Source organism: Bemisia tabaci, chromosome 2 (assembly GCF_918797505.1).
Source record: "Bemisia tabaci chromosome 2, PGI_BMITA_v3".
NCBI lineage: Eukaryota > Metazoa > Arthropoda > Insecta > Hemiptera > Aleyrodidae > Bemisia > Bemisia tabaci.
The window spans coordinates 44,517,748-44,541,214 of NC_092794.1; the positions used below are offsets into that span (position 1 = coordinate 44,517,748).

Sequence of the window (23,467 nt, forward strand, 5' to 3'; positions counted from 1 at the left end):
TTGTGTTAGTCATTTTTGACCCGTCAAAAAAATTCGCAACTTCTTTATAATTGAGGATTTCAAAGAAGAGACGTAAATGATGTTATTATTTTGATATTTTCTCTCTAGTCAAAACAATGATCACTGGGAAAAAAAACACATTGGATCTAGAGTCCAGACTCTTGAAAACATTAACAAGAAAAAGTACTCTTGATTCAATCAGATTTAAGCTTACATCAAAAGGAAATCCGCTCAAATTAAGAGGCTTGCTTCTTGATTTAAGCAAAAATCCGATTGAATCAAGAGTATTTTTTCTCGTCGATGTTTTTAAGAGTCTGAACTCTAGATCCAATGTGTTTTTTTTGGCGCGTATACGTAGTATACCGCCTTTGCGATCGTTTCGAACCCTGCTCGATACAATAACCGAGTCCCTTAGTTCCTTACCGAAAAGTGACTACCGCGAACTTCTGAGATTTTCCAAAGCGTGTGAAAAGTTTATTTATCGTCAATAATTATGATTTAAAGTTGTTTCTCATTCTGGGGCTCTCTAGTTTATGTGCAGTGAATACCAAGAGTCTACGTTACTTGGTTTTCTTAAAAAAAGCCTAAGAGTACGACGCGCTGATTTAAAATATGCATATATAAGCAGAATCAAGCGAACTGATTCGAGGATGGCTGAGCAGGTCGGCACTCTCGGAATGAGAATTTAACTCCTCCGTTTTGTTCAAAACGTTGCTTTGACAGATCTCCACACCTCTGTTATACTTTTCAAAAGTTGGTACCCGTGCTCTGATAGTGCTGTTCATCTGACAACAATGTCAGTGTCAGCTGATAATAATATTTTTATCATATGAGGTTAATAAAAAGTTTTCAGGCAGTCTTTGACATCCTGAATAGTTGTCTTGGTATTTATTCACGAATTTTACAGAATTATATTTTATTTTTTTTTTATTTTTTTTATTTTTATTTTTTTTATTTTTTTTTTTTTTATCTTTTTTAAGAGTGGGTACATCGACCTGGTATATAAAGTTTCTGCGATTTTTTACGGCAAATCGGTAGATTTTCGGGATGTGGATTGCTTACTTTCAATTCATGAATGAATAAAGCATGGACATGGTTAAGCTTCTTTGCATGAAAAGACGTTTAAAATAAAAAAATCAAGACATATTTAATACAATTGCATTTATATCGAGTAAATCTCTTTTCAATAATATAACGGGATTAATAATACCGGTGATTTGGGTATTTTAGCCCCAAAATACCTTTAAATCGACTTTATCTTCTAGGAGTTCGACAGAATTTTTCCTTTCTTCGCTTAAATTTTTCCGTAGCACTTTTCTTCAAGAATCTGATAAGATTTTGCTTGAGGCAGATCAAAAAACTTAAATTTTTTCGAATAGCTTTCTAGATTCACAATACAGGGTCTCGTCAAGGTGCGTCGTTGACCTTGCACTGTTGGATCGTGAATTCTCTTGTTATGCTGCTTGCCTTTTTTGAAATCTCTGTAAATGAAAACTAAAGGGGTTGATATGTGCGAGTTAATGACGCGCCTTATCAACACATTGTGTTGGAGTTCACTGCTTGTTTTTTTTTTTTCCAGTAATTGATTGGAGAAATGATTCCGCTTGAAGTCCGTTACATAAAAAAATATTAAATTGAAACAAAATTAATGAAATGCAGTAATTGGAGATTAAAAATTCATTGAATTTTCCGCATTAAAAAATAAAAATCCGTACTTTACGACCAAATTGGCACCATCTCCTAAATTGAATGTCGACGACCAGCCGTTTGGAACGGCTTCTCAAACTGATGGATAGGTTAGCGATATCCATCTCATCTCTTTTGACTTATCGGTGACCCAGTCAAAAACAACCTGGCCGTCTGGGGGGCAGTTTGGGAGACCTTGCGACCCCCCTCGAACCCGTTTTGGTCACGAGCCCCCCCCCTCCCTTCTCTCTACAACTATCATGTCAATGTCATTATCGCAAATTTGGCAGTGAGTGAAGGGAGTCGAAGGCGCCTGTCAAATTAGATGTTGATTCGAGATTAAAAGTTTGTCTTAATTTACCGCTTGTTTTCGTTTGATTGTTACGCCTCACCCTGTTTTAGAGTCGTACAAGCGGCAGAATATTGCGTTTTGGGTTCAATGACCATCATGGAATGATGTCCTGAAGAGAACTAATTAAACATGTATAATTGTGTACATGTACGATCATGTATGTGATGCTAAAACTAGGCAAACTATGCGTTTTATTAAACGCCTTGGCAAAAAGTCAAATGTTGAATTTTCATCGGTGTGACACTGATGTACCTCTCGCTAATTCATAGTGCTGATCTGCCGTGCTAAGGAAAATCGCCATATGAACCGTCAGGCGTTGCCAAATTTCCTTTGATAAAACACAAATTTCCTGATAAATTTTTGAATATTTTTCTTCCAATTTTTCAGATAATGTTGTTTGCAATTTCACCTGAAGTTCCTTAAAATTTCGAGGAGAAATATTTATAGCTTTCCTGAAAAACAATCATTTTATCGAAGGGAATTTGGCAACTCTTGAATGTTCATACGGCGTTCTCCTCAGCACGGCAGTAATGTTCTAATCCATATTTTTAAAACTGATCGACAAAACTTCTAATGGAACCTTCTCAGAGCCGATCCGTAATGTTTCTCAGTAGTAATTCTTTTATGAACGGCTCTTCATCATACTTGCTCAAAGAAAAAAAAGCTTTGCCAAGTAATCAAGACTGCCGATGTTGCCAGATAGATTACTTTTTAGCCAAAGGAAAGTATTTAATCAAGCTGAACCGGTTCAAGGAAGCTTGAAATAACGGAGGTATTATTCCTCCAAATGTCATTATCAAAATCCCACCGAGGGCATTGATGAATCGAGCACCGAAAAATATATCGAAAAATCGACTCGATACGAAGTTATTTTTATCTACACGGTTACAAAGTGAATGGCCCTTTTAGTTTTTGTGTCTTTTTGAAGATTCAGCAAACGTATTTTTTCCAGGATTCGGCCATAATGTTCATTCGCTGCTACCATCAATTCCGAAAAAACACTTAATGGGACAAGGCCGTAATTCCGTCTAAAATGATCTATCGAACCCATATTTAAAGTGTGTGCACTCATGAGTTAATAACTGTCATGTAAAAAGTACGCTATGTACATCGCGAAGGAAATCTCGCGCCCGAACCAATGATTTGTCATCGGAAAGAAATTAAAGTTAGGAAATAAGAAACTATCAACGATAATGCACAATTAAATAAAAAAAAAACCGTAAATAGGCCCGCGACTGAATAAAAACTGAAAACATGAGCAACACCAAAATTTCATAAGGAACTGAAAAGGCAGGACGTGTCGCGTTGTCGAGTCGTAGCAAGCTTATTTTTAGCTGCAAACACATTAAAAATTAAACCTGATTTCAGTCCTTGTCACCGGTTGGTTCAGTGGTTGCGTGAAATCAACCAGGATCAGGTTGCTACTCATTTTTTTTTATCAATTTTCATCGTTTTTTGCAGCTAAAAATAAACCCGTGGCAGTTCAAAACGTCCTTCCTTTTTAGCGTTTCTCGAGCTTTTAGCGTGAATTACCGATATTTTCATTTATCATTCTGTCGGAGAACTATGAACCTAACACTTTTTAAGCTAAATTAATCTTGTCTCCTGTTTTTGTGTTTCAATTTTGTTCCAATTTTTTCGTTTTGTTATAAAAATAATTCAAAGTCCCCGCAGGTCCCATCATCAATCTTTCTCGTTTGTTTTTATAGCCTAAGCTTCAAACCTTTATTAGATTCCAATGACAGTCTCATGAACAAACTTCCCTAAATCAATTTCTAGTAATGAACTATGAATCAAGACTTCATCGCAAGGCGTCCGCATGGCGGTAGCCAAGTGTCCGCTCGGGCTAAAGAACTGGTTCAATCTTTGGTCCGTTGCAGAAATGCAGTAGCGTGCGCCAGAGCACCCATTCGGTTGAGCCAAGCAGTGGCATGGCGTGCTTTGCGATATATCGATCGATCTCTCATTTACAGCTTCGAAAAAGGATCGATAAACGGGTGCTCGCATCGAACACCTTAAAAATCGATCCTTTACCATACCTTCAAATGCGGAAATATCGATAATCGATCATTCACACCTCGCCACTGGAGCCAGGGCACTTGTATCCATAATGATATACCTAAGGTACAAGTACCTGGCACGAGTGTTGACGTGTTTTCAGAGGAGGAGCAAATAATACAGACTTCTTTTCAGTCAAACCAGGTCGAAAATTATAGTCGCTCTGGGGAATTAGAGCTGCTCTGGGCCCACATTAATACCCTTCGCGTTTTCGTAACTTACATCTTCTCATGCATGCACCTTAGCAACTCTACCGTGCTAAGGAAAAACGCTGTATGAGCCTTCAGGCGTTGCCGAATTTCCTTTGACAAATTACTAATTATCAGGAAAATTAGTGAATTCTTTTCTTCCAATTTCTCGGGTAATTTGGCTTGCAATTTGATCTTAAAAGTCTGCAAATTCAAGGGAAAATATTGATAATTTTCCTCAAAAATAAAAATTTTATCGGAGGAAATTTGGCAACTCTCGAATGTTCATACGGCGTTCTTCCTTAGCACGGAACTTGCCGTTTGCTCGAACAGCAAGACATCAACACAAAGAAAAACTACTGTCCTATTTTCTGTCGTATTACAGCTGGTATATAAGAATGTTTTGAGGTTATTCCTCCCAGGTAGTAAACAAACATCGACATTCGACATATCGAACAAAGTTCGTTAAAATACTAGTTGGCTTTTCCTTCTTTTTAAAAGCAGAGATGCAACGGTGTAAAAGCACACTTCTGCAGTCTTTTGGTGAGAAATCTCTTCCAAAAATCCTAAATTAAAGCCAAATGAGACTTTAGCAAAAATTCTAGTTAGATTCGACTAATCGAATACGATCGCATTTAGTCTCATTTGGCTTTAATTTAATGTTTTCGGAAGAGATTTCTCATCATTAGACTGTAGAAGTATGCTTCTTTACTGTTGCATCTCTGTTTTTACAAAGCGTGAAAAGCAACACTCGTATTTTAGCAACATTTTTTTGATATATCGATGTTAGTTAGTTTACCTTCTGGGAGGAATAGCCCAAAATTACTTTTCTGAGAGAGGAAAGGGGTTTTCATCGTGAAGTTAAGATTAAAGGGCTTAGAAAGAGTTTCAGCAAATAAGAATTTAACGATATCACGAAATTATCAATATCAATTTCAATATCAGTTGGCATGGCATGTTGTCAAAGAAAAATGTCGCGCTTGAGAGAAATTTTGGCGAAGCATTCACATCTTTTAGCGTTTAATTGTCTCAGTAGTGCGGACAAATTATTGATAGCTTTTAAGTATCATGAAAGTCATGACAGCCCCGTTTATTTGTTTAAATTGACGTGTGAGGTGAAGTTTTTCCAATTCTGAATCATGAAACAACCCCCAGTCAAAACATTTAAAGGCTTACAAAAATGGTGGTTTTTTGCTGGCTCTGTAACGCTTTTTTCAGCTATTCTCAGCAAACTACAACTCAGAATGCAAGCAAGCCCTAGTTTGTACTGCCAAAGACGATGATTAAAGAAAGAAAAGATTACTCTTTCCTCTCAAGAAAGTGTTCTTTTAGAATGTCAACTGCGTGCCCGCACACGTGTGCTGAGCCTTTGAAACTTTCCGCGTTCCCAGGTTTATCTTTACAAATTCCATAAGTTTCCAAACAAAAATTGTAGCTGCAAGAGTCAGCGGGTTTTAAACTTATCGCGGTGGGTACAGTAGACTTTTAAAATCGTGTGATTTACTGTGGTGCTATGTCAACTGCGCATGAAAAATGAATAAATGCGTCATTTATCGGACAGGAAAATCTAAAGTTATGCCACAATTTGCAAATTTGCTACTTTTACTATGACTGGTTTAATGACCGAACAAAATAAGTAGTAGAAGCAGTATTTGCGAGGTTACAAAATTTACTTTTTTACCTTAACACTTACCCTTTTTATAACAAGCTTATTATCTTACAAAGATTAATTTTTATTTGGCTCAAAGATTTGATTATCCACCACGTGGTTTGTCACGTATTTGTTGTCATTGTGAACTTTTATAAATCATGCTTTCATTTCTAAGGATTTTCATGAGCACGTGCCTAAATGTAATTTTTATCCATACAATCTATATCAAAGTTGCTTGGTAATTTTAGTCATGATTTACCGGAACTGGACATCAATTTTTCGTTTTCACATGCTTTTATTGATGAGTAGTTGTATAAGAGCTTTTAATCGTGAAAAGTTACGCATACTTTTTAGAGATCTTGAAAGTCGGCTATAATTTGGTTTAATTTACTGGTATTGCTTTTTGTTTGAAGTGTATTTTTGAAACCTTACTCATTTTTAAAATTATTTTTTCGTTAATATGAAAACAAATCTCTACTCATTGGGAATATTTTGCTGAAGAAAAGAGTTGATATTTCTAAAAAACTTTTAAAGTTAGATTACATATAGTTTGGATTTGTTTCCATTTTGGAATTTTCAAAAAAGACACCCGGTTGAAAGTAAAGTTGCTTTTAGACTATCATTTTTTCCCCCTTTTATATTAGAATGAAATCACTAATTGTAAGCATGTAAAACGCGCAGACACTCAAACAAAGTGCATAACAATCCTTTCGAAAACTTTTTCGTCTTATGAAAAGACGCACAGCACTAAAAAGTATCCAAGGTTGATGACAACACCACAGTAAATATCACCGATTCAAAACTCCGTCCCATCCTACGAGCCATTCATCTTTTAATCGCCTTTAATTTTTCACCAAAACTTTGAGAGATTTTTATCAAACACTCAAGGCAATCCAAACACTGATCAAAATTTTATCAACCGAAGAACTCGGAAAACTATAGTCACTTCCGAAAACGCACGAACGATCGACGCACTGATAATCCATTAGCGATAAACCTGGTCACTTGCACACGGCAGGAAAAGCTAGGGCTGACAGGGAAAACCGGAGAGAGGTGATGGGAAAACTACGGTGAAAAGATGCTGAGCTACTCACATTGTACGACATGGTTGTTGTTATCCGAGCACTAAGGTGGAAATAATAGCGAGGTTCGACGCGGCGCGTTTATATACGATATGTTATATTACTTAATTTGCTTGCTCGTAAAAGTTGCTCTGATACATTTCCATAAGTAATCCCCGTCGGTCGCTGTGGGGGAGGGAGAAGGGGTCAGCTTTGGTGACGTCACTCCGGCCGCCTCGTCTATTCGGACCTCGGCCCCTTGGGTCCGGCGATTGACAAATTTTGTGTCTCGTGTGACGGGGTTTTTTTCCCCTCCTTTCGCGTCTTTTTTTGCCACCGCGCCTCCTTTTTTGACGGCCCGCCTGATGTTTCCCCGTTTTTTTGCGGCGGTTTTTTTGATGTATTAATATTATCCTATTTTATTTATTTGTTCCTTTTTTTGACGGTTTAAAACTTTTTTTTCGTGACCCGACGCGGCGGTGCATCGTAATTGACCGCGTGGAAGCCCTGAATTTGGGACAGTTTATTTGTTGACCCAAGGCGGACAAGGTGTTCGTTTAATGCTTTTCTGCGAATTCCGTGGCAAACGGATCGATTAGTCAACTTTGACCAAGTTTTACAATTTTAAAATTGCATCTTGTTTTCTCGGCGTTTTATGGATCGGCTCTTTTTTTACCCCTTTTCGCCCTCTGGTTCGGCCCACTTTTTTAGTCCATCGCCAATTGTATTGATTTCTTTTTAATTTACGGTTATTGGTTTTATCAGTAACTTATGGTCATAAATTACTGACCATGGTCTGAAATGACCATGTGATTTTTTTATATAGTGTTTTAACATATTTTTTTTTCCAATGGTCTTTACTCTTTACACGATAATTGAAGAACTTGCCGCCAATATGCAATTTTGAAGTGTCTTTCAGATGCATTTTTAATTAGTTTTCTTTTCTACTGTTTTTTTCGTCTCCTTTTTGAATACTTTACAATGACACAAAGTCTCTATAAATCTGAACTGAGAGCTCAAAGATGAAAAGGTTCTTATGCCGATAGTACGTCAAAGGCACGATATAAACGTCTCATTTATAATTGATTTGAAGATAGCCATAAATTATATTTATGTAAATATTGCCGGGTACGATTTACGATCTGGTTCCTATGTAAAGTCGACGTTGGACCTTTTTAATACAAAGTTTTTTAGCGGTTTGAACTCAAAGCTTTTCAATTTGACGAAGCTAGTCTTTGTGTACCCGTGGAGTCCTTCTTTGAATACTTATACGATTTTCTTAAAATGAACAATTTTCTTGGTTTCTGTAAAAAAAATAACGCCTCCCGTTTCTACCTTCCATTTTTTTGTCTTCTAAAAAACAAAAAAAGAAAAAAACGAACAAACAAACAAAAACCAAACAGACAAACAAAACCTGTTCTTCCTTTAGTTTTCAATATTTTGGGGGCGAAACTTATTCTCTTAATAGTGCATCAAAGCGTACATGGCTCCATATTAAGTTTTCTTTTTTAATATTTTTGGATGTCATACGTCTCACTCGAGTACCAGCAATTCTAGGTGGCGGTAGCCACCCGGCCCAATCCTAAAAACTCCCCCTAAAAAATGACGACCCCAAAAAAAAAAAAAAAAAAAAAAAAAAAAAAAAAAAAAAAGACGGGTGGCTGCTGCCTAACTAGTTTTACACGAAACAACGCGACCGGGCTTTTCTGCACGGTTTGCGGTCCATTTAGCACTCCTGCTAATTAAGTCGTAAAGTAAAGCCCGAAAACCCTATAATATTTGGGTAGAATATGCTCAGCTCTACTCGTAATGCCCACCCTTTTTAAGTTTAGTTAAATATTAAAAAAGTTATTAAGCTTTAACGACAAATTTTGGACCCAAAACTTGACGATCGTTTTTGACGACATGGACCCCAACAAAAGCTGACCCTGATGGAATTGTTGAGCAGATTCGGGGCAGATTCGAGGCCCGCGAAACGCCCGGCCGCGGAAGGCGGGCGTGTTCATTTATCTAAACCTACAGCTATAACCGTAGAGAAAAACCCTATAAAACTATAGATATTTTGAAACTACTAATTATAATACAGGTCCCAAATCAAGGAATTTTTGAATGAATGAGGCATAAGGGAGAAAATCGATAAAAACGTCATTTTTGAAGCGTACCTAAGGACACGGCTGTGGAAGTTATGGGAGGATAAAACCCATTGAACTAGAGCTAGTTAGAATCTTTAGACTCCATAGATGGAACTTTTGAAAAGTTTGCAGACTTATATGGACTTCGAAAGGAGAATTTATTGAAAGAAGGAGAGTGTGTCAATTCTTCACAGAAAATTTGAATTTGAAAACAACTTGTAGAACCGCGCGATGGATGGTGAGCGCCGACTCCAGAAACCAAATTTTAGGTTATATTTCTGCTATTATCAGTTATTATGGCTTTAAATATTTAAATAATAAGAATGAGATAGATTAATCGATGCGTGTTTCTATTTTATCAAAGCCGAAGATAACTGGATCCATTTCTATATAATCATTTTATGATTCTCGGACCCTAGATAAATTTAGTTGTCACAGTAAGTACTCAGATCGCAACCTGTGATTTCTTCCCATCCGCCGGATCTAGTGATCTTTTCAAGTAATTGTTCATGAATGATCGATGATAGCTCACTATAGTGAGTCCTAGATATTATTTCTCGTTAGAGATTCAGCAACTTTCCGCTAGAAAATCATCCATCTGATGATGTGTGTCGGGGTCTCAACCTGCGGGGTTGAAGCTGCGTTTCCACTTTCTCCTAAAATTTTGCTAGCAGCCAACATTCTCTAGAGTTGATGTGCCTTTTTTCAGTGTATCATGCTACTGGTGCGTAAAGCCTCAATGTTTTCATAGACTTGCAATGCCTCATATTCGAAACTGGTAAACGCATTCACCCATCAGCGGTGGTTATATGTCTACGCAAAGCAGCTACGCTTCACTCTATAATTGCTTCAGCTAAACTGGTATAATGAAACCAACTCAATGCCACAAAATCAAAGATACTTGACTTCAGACATTACTGTTAATTTGATTATTGGCAAGTCTCTTTGATTCTGTGTCAAAAGTTGATTGAATCGACTTATTTGCCTGTGTTTGGATAAAATTCTTCAAATCAAGGTCTTTCATATTGACCTCTGCAGAAGGTATGTATTTATACTATTATTTCATTGATTTGATAGACTTAATGTCTGTCAGCGTCTCAATTTGTGGGATGAAGCCGCGTTTTCCACTTACTAATACAATTTTGCTGGCGGCCTACCTCCTCTGGAGTAGATGTGTCTGCTACTGGTGCATAAAGCCTCAATGTTTTCCTGTTACTGCATACCATTCGAATGAGATATGATTAACTTACCTGCGTACAGCTGTAGAATTTAGGTGTCATTTCATCTTCAGCTTAACAGAATCAAAAGAAAGCCATCATATCCTATACATTACATGAAGTTCATTCTAAGTGCCCAACATTATGACAATTAAATCCTAAACCATCTCTTCTTGAGACATTATCCACCTACCCTATTTTGGTGAGAGAAGTTTAAACCAGCCACAGCATTAACTTTTAGTGTTCAAGAATTCCATCACCCACTTTTCATGTGTAGGTGATCAATTCAAGAAATCACAGTTCTGCTCATTGAAAATATTATATTTTTAGTTTTCCTGTCTTCAACCTAATGTTTAATTTGGTTCATACTACTTTAATCAAATCAAGGTCTTTCATTTTGACCTGTGCAGAAGGTATGTATCTATATGCTACTATTTCATTGGTTTGATAAAATAGAGATGCTATAACTAATGCAGGATATCCTTGGTGATAACCTCTCTATACATCGGCTAAAATTTGCAGTACCTAGAGACGTAAACTTGCCGTCACTGCTTACCACATATAGGAGATAATACAGAGCAGCTGTTCGACATAATACATCAGTGCCGCCTGACCTCTAGATTATCTGAGTCCTCGCCTGACAAATTTACCCACTATGAGAGTGCGACAGAAAATTAGCTGGTTCATTTAGAACAGAAAATGGATACAGGAATTAATTCTCTGGCACACCCTGAAAGTGAGTTAAAACTCATTAGATGTGGACTTCGGATAGCCAGAACTGGCAGATTAATGAAAGCTATCGATTGAGACTGAGGCGACTAAAAATATTAGTTGTGATAAATATTTTTGGCTGCAACAGCATATCAACAGAGCATCCTCTTTGACGGAAAGTGGGCATTGAATGCCCGAGTTGAGAAATCTCTCATAAATACCCGCTTACTTTACCTGCCACTGTATTGATGTGAGAGTTACCTTAATCGGATGGTTGCAGAATCTCCCTGGCAATTCCCAGCATAGATATGATGGTGCTCCACATAATTAACTTACCGAATCATCCGTTCGATAGAATCGTATGAGAGGGATCACATAGCATAGGATATAAAATTAAGCCTTGAATATAGGTGATATTTATACTTTAACCTTTGGTTCTCGGTCTACGGTATGAAAGGGACGGACTAATACAGAAGAACCATACATGACAAGTGGCTCCTAAATTGTCATTTATTTGAGTCCTTAGCTGAAAAGTTCATGCCTGAAGGTGTGACAGAAAATGAACTGTTTTTTTCCATCCTTGAAAGTAAAACAAAGAATCAAAATTGTACTCTCCGTTTTACCCTGATAACGCGTTTAAACTCAATCGCAGCCGACTCTGCATGACCAGAATTGGCGATACAGACTCATAAAAATGAAATGTTATTGAAAGGAAAACCAAAAATTAAAGTGGTATTCTCTGTTGTACCCTGATAACGCACTGAAACTCAATCGCTGTTGACTCTGTATGACCAGCATTGGCAGATAAAGGCTCCTGAAAATGAAATGTTATCAAACTGTTTCATTACAGTTCAGAAGATTCATGCTATTGAGATCGAAATTTCAGTTGTGGTATCTGTAATTTTTGCTTGCGGAAGCATCAACTTTTACTGTTTATCTTTTCCAATGACGAGTGAACTGGTCACATTTCTCAAGATACAGAATGCCATAGCTTTAGAGACATCTCTCATAAAACTAAAAATATTGATAAATACTTACTTTGCTTACTGTCTTTATGAGACGGTATCACGCGTTTGCAATGTTATTACTGATGATGAAATTGGAGCTCGGAGAAATTGCGATTCGAATGGTCAAAGGACCTGGCAGGCATAACTAGGTATAAGCAGCGTAAATGATAGAGGTCCTGCACTGAGCGGCAGAATTTAGCTTGCATTCTATCATTAGTTCCAAGAATCCAAAAAAAAAAATGTCGGATAATATAAGACATAAAAGGTATCCCTTAACACAGGTGATGCCTCTAATGTAAATCCTGGTTTTGTGCCTACTGTACACAGGAGATGGAACATTACATAGAAGTCCTATATTAAGAGCAGCTCTGAAGTTGTTGATTATCATGGTTCTTGCCTGACACATTCACCCACTTTGAAGGTGTGACAGTAAATAGACTGGTTAATTTTATCATTGAAAATAAACCCATTATTAGTTAAACTGGCACTCTCCCTTTCACCCTGTTGCGCGTTTTAAAGTCAATGTGTCTTTGTGGACTCTAGTTGACCAGAATGGCCAAATGGAGAATCATAATGATGAAAGCTATAAAAGGATTTCATTGCAGCAGGCCGATTATTGAAAGTTTGAAGCAGTCTGATAAGGGATCGAAATGCGATATATTGCACGGTTAAGATAGGGCTGTCTTGCCTTGTCGTACTGACATAGTTTCAATAATCAGCATGCAGTTGAGAAAATTTATGTCATCACAACTAAAGTTTATTGTATACCATCTCCTTATGAACGGAAAGATTTAACGCAAGTACCAAGATGATTTCATATGATGTCTGGATAGGAATGCACATAGTAAACAAGTAAGTAGCAACTTTTCGTTTCAGGCACATTGTGCCCAAGCATTGTGCCCTCAGTAATCAGAGAATCATAAAAGAAAACTCACTCACAACGAAAAAGGTACCTAGAGAGAGAAGGAATCATGCAAAATCAAGAATGGTCACATTTGGAAGTATTATTCCTCGGGGCAGCATAAAATTGAAAATGTTTCGTGCGTACAATGAGAAAACCATTCAAGAAGTTATGCTGTTATTAATTTCAGAAATAATATGACATAGAAAAAGAGACAGGAGCCAGGAGAAATTGAAATTGCGATGCTATTTTGCTCAAGCCCGATTCAAAATTTCCAAACGAAACAATAACATAAGTATCATAACCTCTCTATGCACTATCTAAGGCTTAGACTGCGCATTAGGAAATTTCGGCGAGACTAGAGTCCCTTCAGGCGGGACGATAGGCAACTCAGCAAACACCCAACAAGTCCGAGACCGAGACAATGGAAATGCCTGTCATGCCAGTGCCGTTGCCTGATACGGGTACTTTTCGTTCGTATATCCGGATGTATCCACCAAGCGGAAGGCGCGTCTTTACTCTGATTTACCCCGCTAGCTGTCTTACCTACCGCGCGACCTAGATTGCGTTATAAGTCAATGCGCTTTACTGTAGTTTCTATCGTTCGTAGCCAATGAGAATTAGGCATTACGTCAAGTGACCCAACTTTGTCACGATTTCAATACTGACCTGCGGTTTTTTTTCTGTGACGTACAGGGTGTGCCAAAAATATGGATCCTTCCTTACTGATGTCTCGAGAACGATTACAGATTATTGACATGCGGTTTGAACGAAATTCCTTAAAAAAAGGTGGGCCGCTTTCGAGGGGGGGGGGGGGGTCGTTTCTTCTCTGCCTCGCGCCCGCGGGAACAACTTTTAAATTTAAAATGGGAACTCTCTTTGCCTGATACTTCGCAGAAGTCATACCAAAAATACGTGATATCCTTCCAAAAAAACAAAAATATGATTTTTGTACAAAATTTCGGCCCAATCCAAAAAATGTCACTAATTACCAAAAACAAAAAAAAAAAACAACAAAAAAAACCAGGCACCCAAAAAATATGATGGCAGTACCGTTTGGATTCATCATATAAAAGGAAATGATATCAAAATGGCCCAATTTTCTCTTTCATGCCCATGCAATATACCAAACACCCCAACTTTTTTCACAAAAAAAAAAAAAAAAAATAAATAAATACCTATAAGGTATGATGACCTGAACACGTTTATTGGATCCATCGCTTTAAAGGAGTATGATATCAAATCGGCCCAACTTCTCTGAAATATGCCCATCTCGGATCAATAATTTTTTTGAGACCTTCCGACTCATCGCTGAGGAGACACTGATCATTACTTGACCCTTAGTATATGTCCTTGTTTAGATGTCAAAGAGTTCCTTATGAGAACTGTAATGAATTTTTTTTCTTTGAAGAGATAAAATAAAAAAATCGTCATAAAATTGAAAAAAAAATTCGAAGAAAAAAAAAGGAATGGGCCGGCCGGCACGTACAAAAAAAAAGGGGGGAAATGTAGATACATTGGTATGCCCCAACATTTTGGCATGGGTGACCGACCCGGTCTTGCCAACATCCATGAAGTTGCTAAGAAAGAAGCATTGTAAGTAGGAGGCACATAATATTCGCAATAATACGCCAAGGTTCAGTAGTTTGTAAGGCCTTCTATCAGAAACAAACAAAGAATATGGCATTGCTTGAAAGTTGTTAAGTTGTTCACTCATGTGTGAATATCTTTCAGTCTATCTTTCAATGACGATTTCAAGAAGGACTGATCCTCCTTTTGACGATGATACTTGTTCATGTATATGTGAAAGAGAGACGATAATCACCCTATATTATCTACCACTTGTATGTACGGCCGGCCGGCCCATTCCTTTTTTTTTTTCGAATTTTTTTTTCAATTTTATGACGATTTTTTGATTTTATCTCTTCAAAGAAAAAAAAATTCATTACAGTTCTCATAAGGAACTCTTTGACATCTAAACAAGGACATATACTAAGGGTCAAGTAATGATCAGTGTCTCCTCAGCGATGAGTCGGAAGGTCTCAAAAAATTATTGATCCGAGATGGGCATATTTCAGAGAAGTTGGGCCGATTTGATATCATACTCCTTTAAAGCGATGGATCCAATAAACGTGTTCAGGTCATCATACCTTATAGGTATTTATTTATTTTTTTTTTTTTTTTTGTGAAAAAAGTTGGGGTGTTTGGTATATTGCATGGGCATGAAAGAAAAATTGGGCCATTTTGATATCATTTCCTTTTATATGATGAATCCAAACGGTACTGCCATCATATTTTTTGGGTGCCTGGTTTTTTTTGTTGTTTTTTTTTTTTGTTTTTGGTAATTAGTGACATTTTTTGGATTGGGCCGAAATTTTGTACAAAAATCATATTTTTGTTTTTTTGGATAATTGTGTACGATGATCGCCGTTCATTAAGAGCAAAGATCGGAACGGTCAGCTGTTTTGCTGTACAGCTACGGTTAATCCGGAACTGTGAATCGGGCATGTGATCATTATTTCACTTAACAAACTCAAATGGTACTTATACACCAGGAAAGTTCATAGTTTGCTTGTCTTACTGTGTCATAATCAGCAAATCGACTAATATACTATTAAAAAAAACTCCATTGTGTTGGAAAAGACTTTTCCGCTGCTACTCTATTCATTTGCGTACCTTGGTCATTTTTCTGGGGGGAGGGGGGCTGGCCGCCCCACCATCGGGGGATCTGGGGGGTCTGAAATGGCTTCCAGCTCAGAGGGGGGTCCGGGGGGCCTCCCCCGGAAAATGTATGAAATTTTAACTCTTTGAGCGCATAACTCGAGGCACCCGTGGCGCTAATCTTCCTTCAATTTTGGCACAAAAATTACCCAGTTTTATGCATTTGAAGGTTAAAATACTTTCAAATTGTTGCATTAAACAGGTTATTCTGTTTATTTCCTCACCGATAACCACTCTTTTGTGTGAAAAAATGTTTTAAAAAATGGCAGAATCATTGTTTTTTGTTAGGAAACGTCCATGCAAAGTAAAATGTAATGTAATAGGCAAGACGTAACTATGAATGATTAAACATTTTTCATATGCTAAAAAATAGAGGTATGAATTTGCAAACATCCATTGCATCCAGATTTTTTACAGCAATTCGACTGAATAATGAACAGAGAAGAAAAAACTAACCGTTCGAGCGCGGGATTTTAAGTAAAAACTATGTCCATCAAAGAAGGCGTTGCTGCACCATCCAGAATTTTTGAGAGGGCAGATGATACTGTTTCCAATTCTGGGGGGCAGCCCCCCCCCCTGGTCGCCCCCCTTCGTACGCTTCTGACTCTTTCTTCCAAGAAGAAATCAAGCTGGGTAATAAGCCGCCACAAAGCGTAATTCGAACTCCCCGCTTTATGTGATGATTTTTGATGGAATATAGTACCTTGCGTTCATAATTCATGTTTGATTTTTGAAAGAAAAATCGGCGCCACGAGCCCATTCTAGCGTTACGTGAATGCTCTTCTCCTCCTGTAACGCAACCGTAACGTAGACTCAGACCCATTTCCCTCTCTAGAGCATTACTCATTTAATGAGCGGCCCTAGATCATACACGGATTGGCCTGAAAAACATCCTCAACAAAAAATAGTTACTACTCCTGCATCAATGTACAATTACAAAGGCATCAATGTGCGATCTTGCCAACCACTTTCTCTAGTCTCACCATTCATTTCTATCCTTATTTATTTACTAGACTGCTGTTTGGATCGTTGATTATTGATAATTCCTGAAGACGATCAGGAAATAATTGTGAATATTGTACCAACAAATTGGTAAAATGTTAAAATCATCTTTTTTAACGCATGCAAGCGTGTTTTTTGACGCTATCTAACTTTCAAAATTTCTTATCTTCTCAAGTGTGCATGGTAATGGTCCATCTGATTTTTTTCTTCCTTGTCTGTTCCTCTCTTGTACCTTTACGATTATACAACAGGTCGCATAACTTTCTTGTCCAAATCATTGAGGTCGGCATTTGCATAATCTAGTTTTTTCAGTGTTTGATGACACTTTTTTCGGCGAACTTTTAAATGTCACGTCGATCGAAGACATTGCACGTTGACAAGAGTTGTTTTTTTTTTCTTCCCTCGTCGAGTAATGCGGTCAAAGTTGAGGTGAATGGGGTGATGGATTTGAAATTCCTTGCAAGCAAAGTCAAGTGTTATTACTTCGACCAGAGAACAGGTGCTAATCCAGGTTCCAACCCGATCTTCCGATCGAATGTTTCTGTCCAACTTTTCTACAGGGTCAGATAAAAACAAGTTGATAGCATAAAATCAGTACATCACAGAAAAAGGGAAAAGGGAAGAAGAGGATGGAGAGAAGAATCGATCATTTTTTACAATTAGGAAATACGATGTTTAGCTCATTATAGATACAGCGTATATGCAATAAGTTTCCCTGTCTGCCGTGATAGCGAAGAGAGCCGTAACTGCAAAAATGAAGTTCTGAGAAAACGGGCTCAGAAGCTTGTGACCGGAACATTTTATCGAAAGAAGCCTCCGTTCTTTGTCAAATTGCCACTATTCGTCCGGAAGACTCCTAGAAATCATTTGGGGGATTAAAACTCGACCGATTTTATTTTCAAGTACATGAAAAAGGTAAAATTCAGTTTCGTGTTAGGTTATTGTTAGGCAAGACAGCCGTAAGTGCTATCTTCTGCATGCTTTCGTGGTTGCGTTTTGGACGCACAACAAACACATTTTCAGGTTAGAAATTGGTAGAAGAGGGCGGCACTTTACTGGAAAGCACTGTTTTCATTGGCTCTCATGCACCTACGGCTATCTTGAAAAAAACTATAGTAATTTTTTGTGCACTTACGGCTTTCTCATACGTCTCGTTTTCATTAAATTAGGATGAATTTTGCTGTTTTCGCTGTCTCAGTAATTTCATCTAAAAGAGTTTAGACGAATTTTGAAGAAAACTCGATTTCGAAAATTTTGCACTTACGGCTCTCTTCGCTATCACGGCAGCTGTGTAGGTAGGTGTTTTTATGTATGGGCCAGATATTGTAATTCCGAATTGCAAAATGCAGCCAAATGAAGATCATAGAAAAGAAGCGACCACACTCTGGCTCGTAAAAACTTTCCTGGTATCGAATTTAAGTCAGTAAACTGTACTGTATCTAGCAGTAATTCGGTTTTTGTGAAATTTCTAAATCCGCGCGCAGTTAAAAAGTGGTCCTTCTTTTGACCACTATGAGTAAAGAATGAAAAACAAAGAAAATAAAGAAAAAAAGGAGGGGACTCCAAGCAGTATATGACGGAATTGAACCTCTACATATCGCACACTGTGTGGTATTTTTCTCTATCAATGTTTTAAATATTCCTACTTTTTGCTAAAAACTTAATTTTTCACGTTGGTTATTTGTAGAGGCATTTTAACAAAACATAGGCGACTCGTATATGCGTACATAATATTTAATTGAACTGTATGTAATACGAGGTCAGAATGTGCATCCACACAATCCAAATATTTTCTTTGTGATTATTTCCACAAGTTCATTTGTCACGTTGGAACTGTCCGGAGCCATAGCCCCAAAATTTATCCTGTCTACTGACCAGCATTTTGTGATGCGAGGAGTGCGCAATCATCTTCGCTCTAGAATAATTTTGTGAGACCCACCTCGCCGTGTTGTAAGTAGAGACCCCTCTGTGTGTCATTACAAAAGGTAGCACTTTTGACAAGTATTTTGCAAGTATACGCTTTAAATCTTTTCATTGCTTGGGAATATACGCGCTCCGACTAGCAGGATGAGTCTTCGCTGTCAGATTTTCGGTAAAAGTATCTGGGCCATTCATAAATGGTCACAGTTTCAATTTGAGACTTGATGGAAACTTTTTTTTGTGCCAAAAATGCTGATAAATTTTTGCGAAATTTGAATTTTTCTCACTGCATGCCCGTTCTTTTTGGTCGAGGCGATTCTTGTGTCGACAGTTTTCCTCCACGTTGAATTAGAAATCACCTCTCAACCAAAAATTGGATGATGGAAAATGATTTCATTGGTTTGTGCCGACCCATTGGTTTCTTCGTTCGATCGGTTTGATAGTTCGAAGACACTAAAAAGAAGAAGATGTAAACATATTTCGATCTGAAATTAGACATGTTCCGTTTGTCTGTTCCTTTGACTTTAAATAAGGGTAAATCAAATAATCATCTGACATCGATATAGCGAAGGAATCGACGCTTTACCTGCTGCAGCACCCTTTATATTAGGACGTGTTTGTGCCAAAAAGAAGGATGTTGCGCGCAAACCCTATGCTTATGATTTCTTTTAGCATTAATACGCTCATTCCAGTTAAATGTGAACCTGATAACCTACCGACTTAAAGACTGACGATTATGATATTCGAAGCACGCACGCCAAAATAAACTATGCTACAGGCAACATTTATGCACAAAGTTCCTTTCAGCATAAGTACGTCCATTTAATGTATGGAGACAGGTACTTTGATGGCACTTTTTCAGCATTTTTGAGCCCCCCCTTCCCATTGTAACGCTTATGTGACGGAGGCTCCTATCCTTTAATACTTAAAAACAAAATGGCGTAACCCTCTCCTCGACACCCCCTTCCCCCTAGAACGTTATGTAATTTAGGGACGGACCCTTCGCAACGGGTGTCTCGTTATCAATGAGTGGGGTACCACAGTGATGTAACTAGGCATTTTCTCGTGAAATCATCAATTATTCTATGACGTTATCAAAGGATGCTACCATGACGTCATCAACTGGTGCCTATAATTACCCATGACTTACCGACGAATCAGAGAACGGCGCACTTTTACCGTTTACTGGAAAAAAAAAAACATTGGATCTAGAGTCCAGACTCTTGAAAACATTGACAAGAAAAAATACTCTTGATTCAATCAGATTTAAGGTTAAATCAAAAGGAAATCCGCTCAAATTAAGAGGCTTGGTTTTTTATTTACGCTTGGGATCTTGGGACGCGGCATCTCTGTTTTTTTATCTATTTCTCATCCACTGAAAATAAAAGTTACGGGCTATATAGACATACCGTCCGTTCCGGGCCGAAATTTCCGGATGTTGAAGCCGTAGTTTCATCTGCTCCGGATGCTACGCCCGGAACTTTCGGTCTCATGCTCGGAAGCCGGACGGCATGTCCATACAGCCCGTAACTACGGTTTCCAGCGGCCAGAGTTTTTTTTTTTAGTATCGGTGAAACGGAGGTGGCAACAGTGTATCGGGTAGGTGTGTGCGTGCGTAACCGCGAAAGTGTCAACTGTCATCAAGTGGTCGCGGGTGCGGGTGGAGAAGAGTGCGCGAACATCTCCAGTGTATCGTCGCGTCGCGTAGCGTAGCGTCGCGGCGCCGCTGAACTCGTCTCTCAGTCCGGTTCATTGCGCTTCTTCCATTGAAGAAGATCAAGTCCGTTGAGCTCGTCTCATTGTCAGCCTTGAAGAGGTCACTGTCTTACTCACTCCCGCTGCTCCAGTCCTGCCGCTTCCACCGCGCATTTCCGCACCATCTGCAAGAAGCATCTGATGAGAAAGATAATAATCTAAGAAAAAACCGCTTTATAGTTAATTTTAAGACTTGATAGCATTATAATTCGAAAAAAGTAAGAAATTGAGGCGGTGGGTGCAGAAAGAACATTTCTTCGTTGCGGTGTTTCAGAATATCCACTACTAATTTATATTTCAGGGTAGAAACTATTGGGTGAATTTACTGAAATTTTTAGTTTTCAGCATTGTTTAAAAAAGAAAAAAAAAACAGTAAAATTTTCCCTGTATTTGCTTTAATTATAGTGGATGAAACGCTAATAACGTAGATCCTGCGACACAGCAACCCAGAAATACCCGTTCTGCACCCAGCGCTTCAATTACATTCTGGGTTGCCGGAGGTATAGAAAACCAAGAAAGTCAAGGAATTTGAGGCGACCGGGAAAAGTTAGGGAAAGGCAGGGAATTCAATGTGTTTAACGTTAAGCAGAAGAGAGTGTAATTTAAAGGAAATGGCCAAATTGTATGTTGTTTTTGAATGTCAGGGGAAGTTAGGGAATCCAAACACTTCGGAGTCGGAGAAGAGCGAAATAAGTCAGGGAAAGTCAGGGAATTGAAGATGAAGAAATCATGGCAACCCTCAATTGATCAAAACAGAAAGGGTTCGTAAAGCACTGAACATTAAATGCCCTGATATTTTCTCCAGTGACGGTTTGCATGCATAAACTTCCTGAATTCTATGGATCAATATGAATGTTTGTTTACTTACGGTAGAAGAGAGGGTACTAAGAGAAGGGATTCGATAGGTCCTAGACCTATCTAAAAGCGGGGATTTAGAGAGTATCGCTCAGAGACTTTAACGCTAAGATAGAAAAGCTAACCACTTTTGAATTTGCACACAACATTGATGTCGTTTACGGATTCATCTGTCCAAGTTGTAAAAGCTTGTAATACATTTCTGCAAAGCATTTTTATTTAGTTTTATCTACGTACAAACTTTCCTAGACATCAAATAAACATAAAAGTCTGTGTATACGTATTAGATAAATTAGAGAGACGTTTACATTTTTTGGTAGGAAAGACATTTATATGAAAATTCGTAAACTATAATAAGTCATTAAATTATTTTTTTCCCCATTATTCTTAATTTTAATAAACTTATGTTGGTTATTTTCCTATACATTTTGCAGTTAACGGGCCTTTGTCCAAAACAACTAAATGTTAGTGGTTTCAACCCGAAAATCAGAATGTTCAGGTTTCCTCCTTCCTCGGTGACTGTAGTACATCCTAATATTAAGGCATTTTAGTGCAAGTTTAAATTGTTTCAACTCCAGCCTCAAAACGGGTTAATTTTACGAGTCACTCTGATTGATTCATTTCATTTTTATTCACGTTACGTCACATCGAAGCTTATTTTCGACCGGGCGGTTCAACCGTTAAACTTACCCGTTCGCGGTTGATGCACCATTTTTTTCTCACCGGTTCGCGTGAAAAGGCCTTGGAGGACACTGAAATCGGATCCGAATGCATTTTTAATTAGGCAATAGTGCCTTCACCTAGATGAGACTTTGAGCGGATCGCAGATTACCGCGGAGAGCCGATCCATCGAAAAGGCGTGTCCGTCCCTTTGCAAATCCACCCGAGCTGAAATCATCATTGTTTTCAGGGCCGGGAAAGGATCCTCGGGTTCTGTGCCTCAGTGTCAACATCGCGAATTAAATTTTCTATCCGAAGATCTTGTTTCACCCTCCGTCCTCTCCGGTCGAGAAATCCCCCATCATGGACTCGGAAAGTTCCACATAGCTGACTCGGTTAGAGATACTATACGATAAGATGACGGACAGCTACGAACTAAAATCAAGCCTTATTTTACGCACAATCAAAATTGTTTAGTATGTATGTTCGTGATGCTTGTAGGGAGGACAAGAAAGTAAAAATCATTTTATTGTCCGCCACTAGCGTCCATCTATGTTCAAGAAAATTTACTTTTATACTTCAGCGTTAAAGTCTCTGAGCAACACTCTCTGATATATTTCAACGTTTTCAATGTTAAGATCAAAACATAAAGACCATTTTAACGTTCTGAGCATTTTTTCTCAGCTTTGAAAACTTGACAAGGGAAAATTGAAATAATTACTTCTTCAAGTGACCTTACAACGCCAAAATTTAGAGATATATTATAATTCCTACACTAGAATTTATCTGACTGTGGAATAAAGAGATTTAACCAGACCGTAAGAGGGCGCTTGAGTTTACGGTTTTTACCGACCGGTTACGATCGAATCAAACAGCTTTTCTCGTTTTTCTCAAAATCTCGTTTGTGATTGCATTTTCCAGCTTCCCGTTTTCCACCGGAAACAAATTCTGCCGTCAACAGTAAAAGCACCGTAACTCCATTCCAGATTTTGAAAACAATTTTCAGACAAAATCCTCTGTTGCCTGAAAGTCCAGTCACCGCCTTCATACTCCATATTTTTATTACAACTTCTCAATGGTATAACACAGTCATTCTAAAAGTACATATACAAAAGACGAAGCAGCTATGCAGCTTGATGTTACAGCTTTCCTTGCAGTGGAACATATTTTTGGAGAAAAATGGGCCAAATCTAGGATGGAGATACGAAGTTTTTACTGTGGATAGGAAAATTGTCACCTTGTCAAAAGGATTGCGGGATTTTTTTTTAATTTATTTTTTACTTTATTTTTTTCTTTCTTTAGTTATTTAAGGTCTTTAACCCATTGGAAAAGATTCTGCAGCCTTGAATGAGCATCGGGTTAGGATTAGTGCACATCCATGCTCCAAGCTTTCAAATTTTCAGGCATTAACTCTCAATGGCATAGCGTTAACAATTCGTAACAACGAATTTTTGGGTTTTTAAACATTGAATCTTTCCTCTGTGGCATGATTTTGCAAATTTTTATTAACTTCTTCTCTTTTTGAATAACTGACTCCCAAAATTAAAAATTTTAAGAAAAAAATTCGGTACTCTATGTTCTTTATGCAAG

The 23,467-nt window shown here is 38.0% G+C and overlaps 2 protein-coding genes across 4 annotated transcripts in view; one reads left to right on the top strand and one right to left on the bottom strand.

Moving 5' to 3' along the window:
• The window catches only part of LOC109040000 (uncharacterized), a 62,033-nt gene extending 53,528 nt beyond the window's left edge, over positions 1–8,505 (bottom strand). Inside the window, exon 1 of the mRNA XM_072296640.1 lies at positions 7,030–8,505. Within this exon, the coding sequence (XP_072152741.1) occupies positions 7,030–7,041 (12 nt within the window). The 5' untranslated portion in view covers positions 7,042–8,505. The remainder of the gene's footprint in view (positions 1–7,029) is intronic.
• LOC109039997 (neurobeachin-like protein 1) overlaps positions 1–23,467 on the top strand; it is a 504,582-nt gene that overhangs the window by 318,464 nt on the left and 162,651 nt on the right. The window lies entirely within an intron of this gene.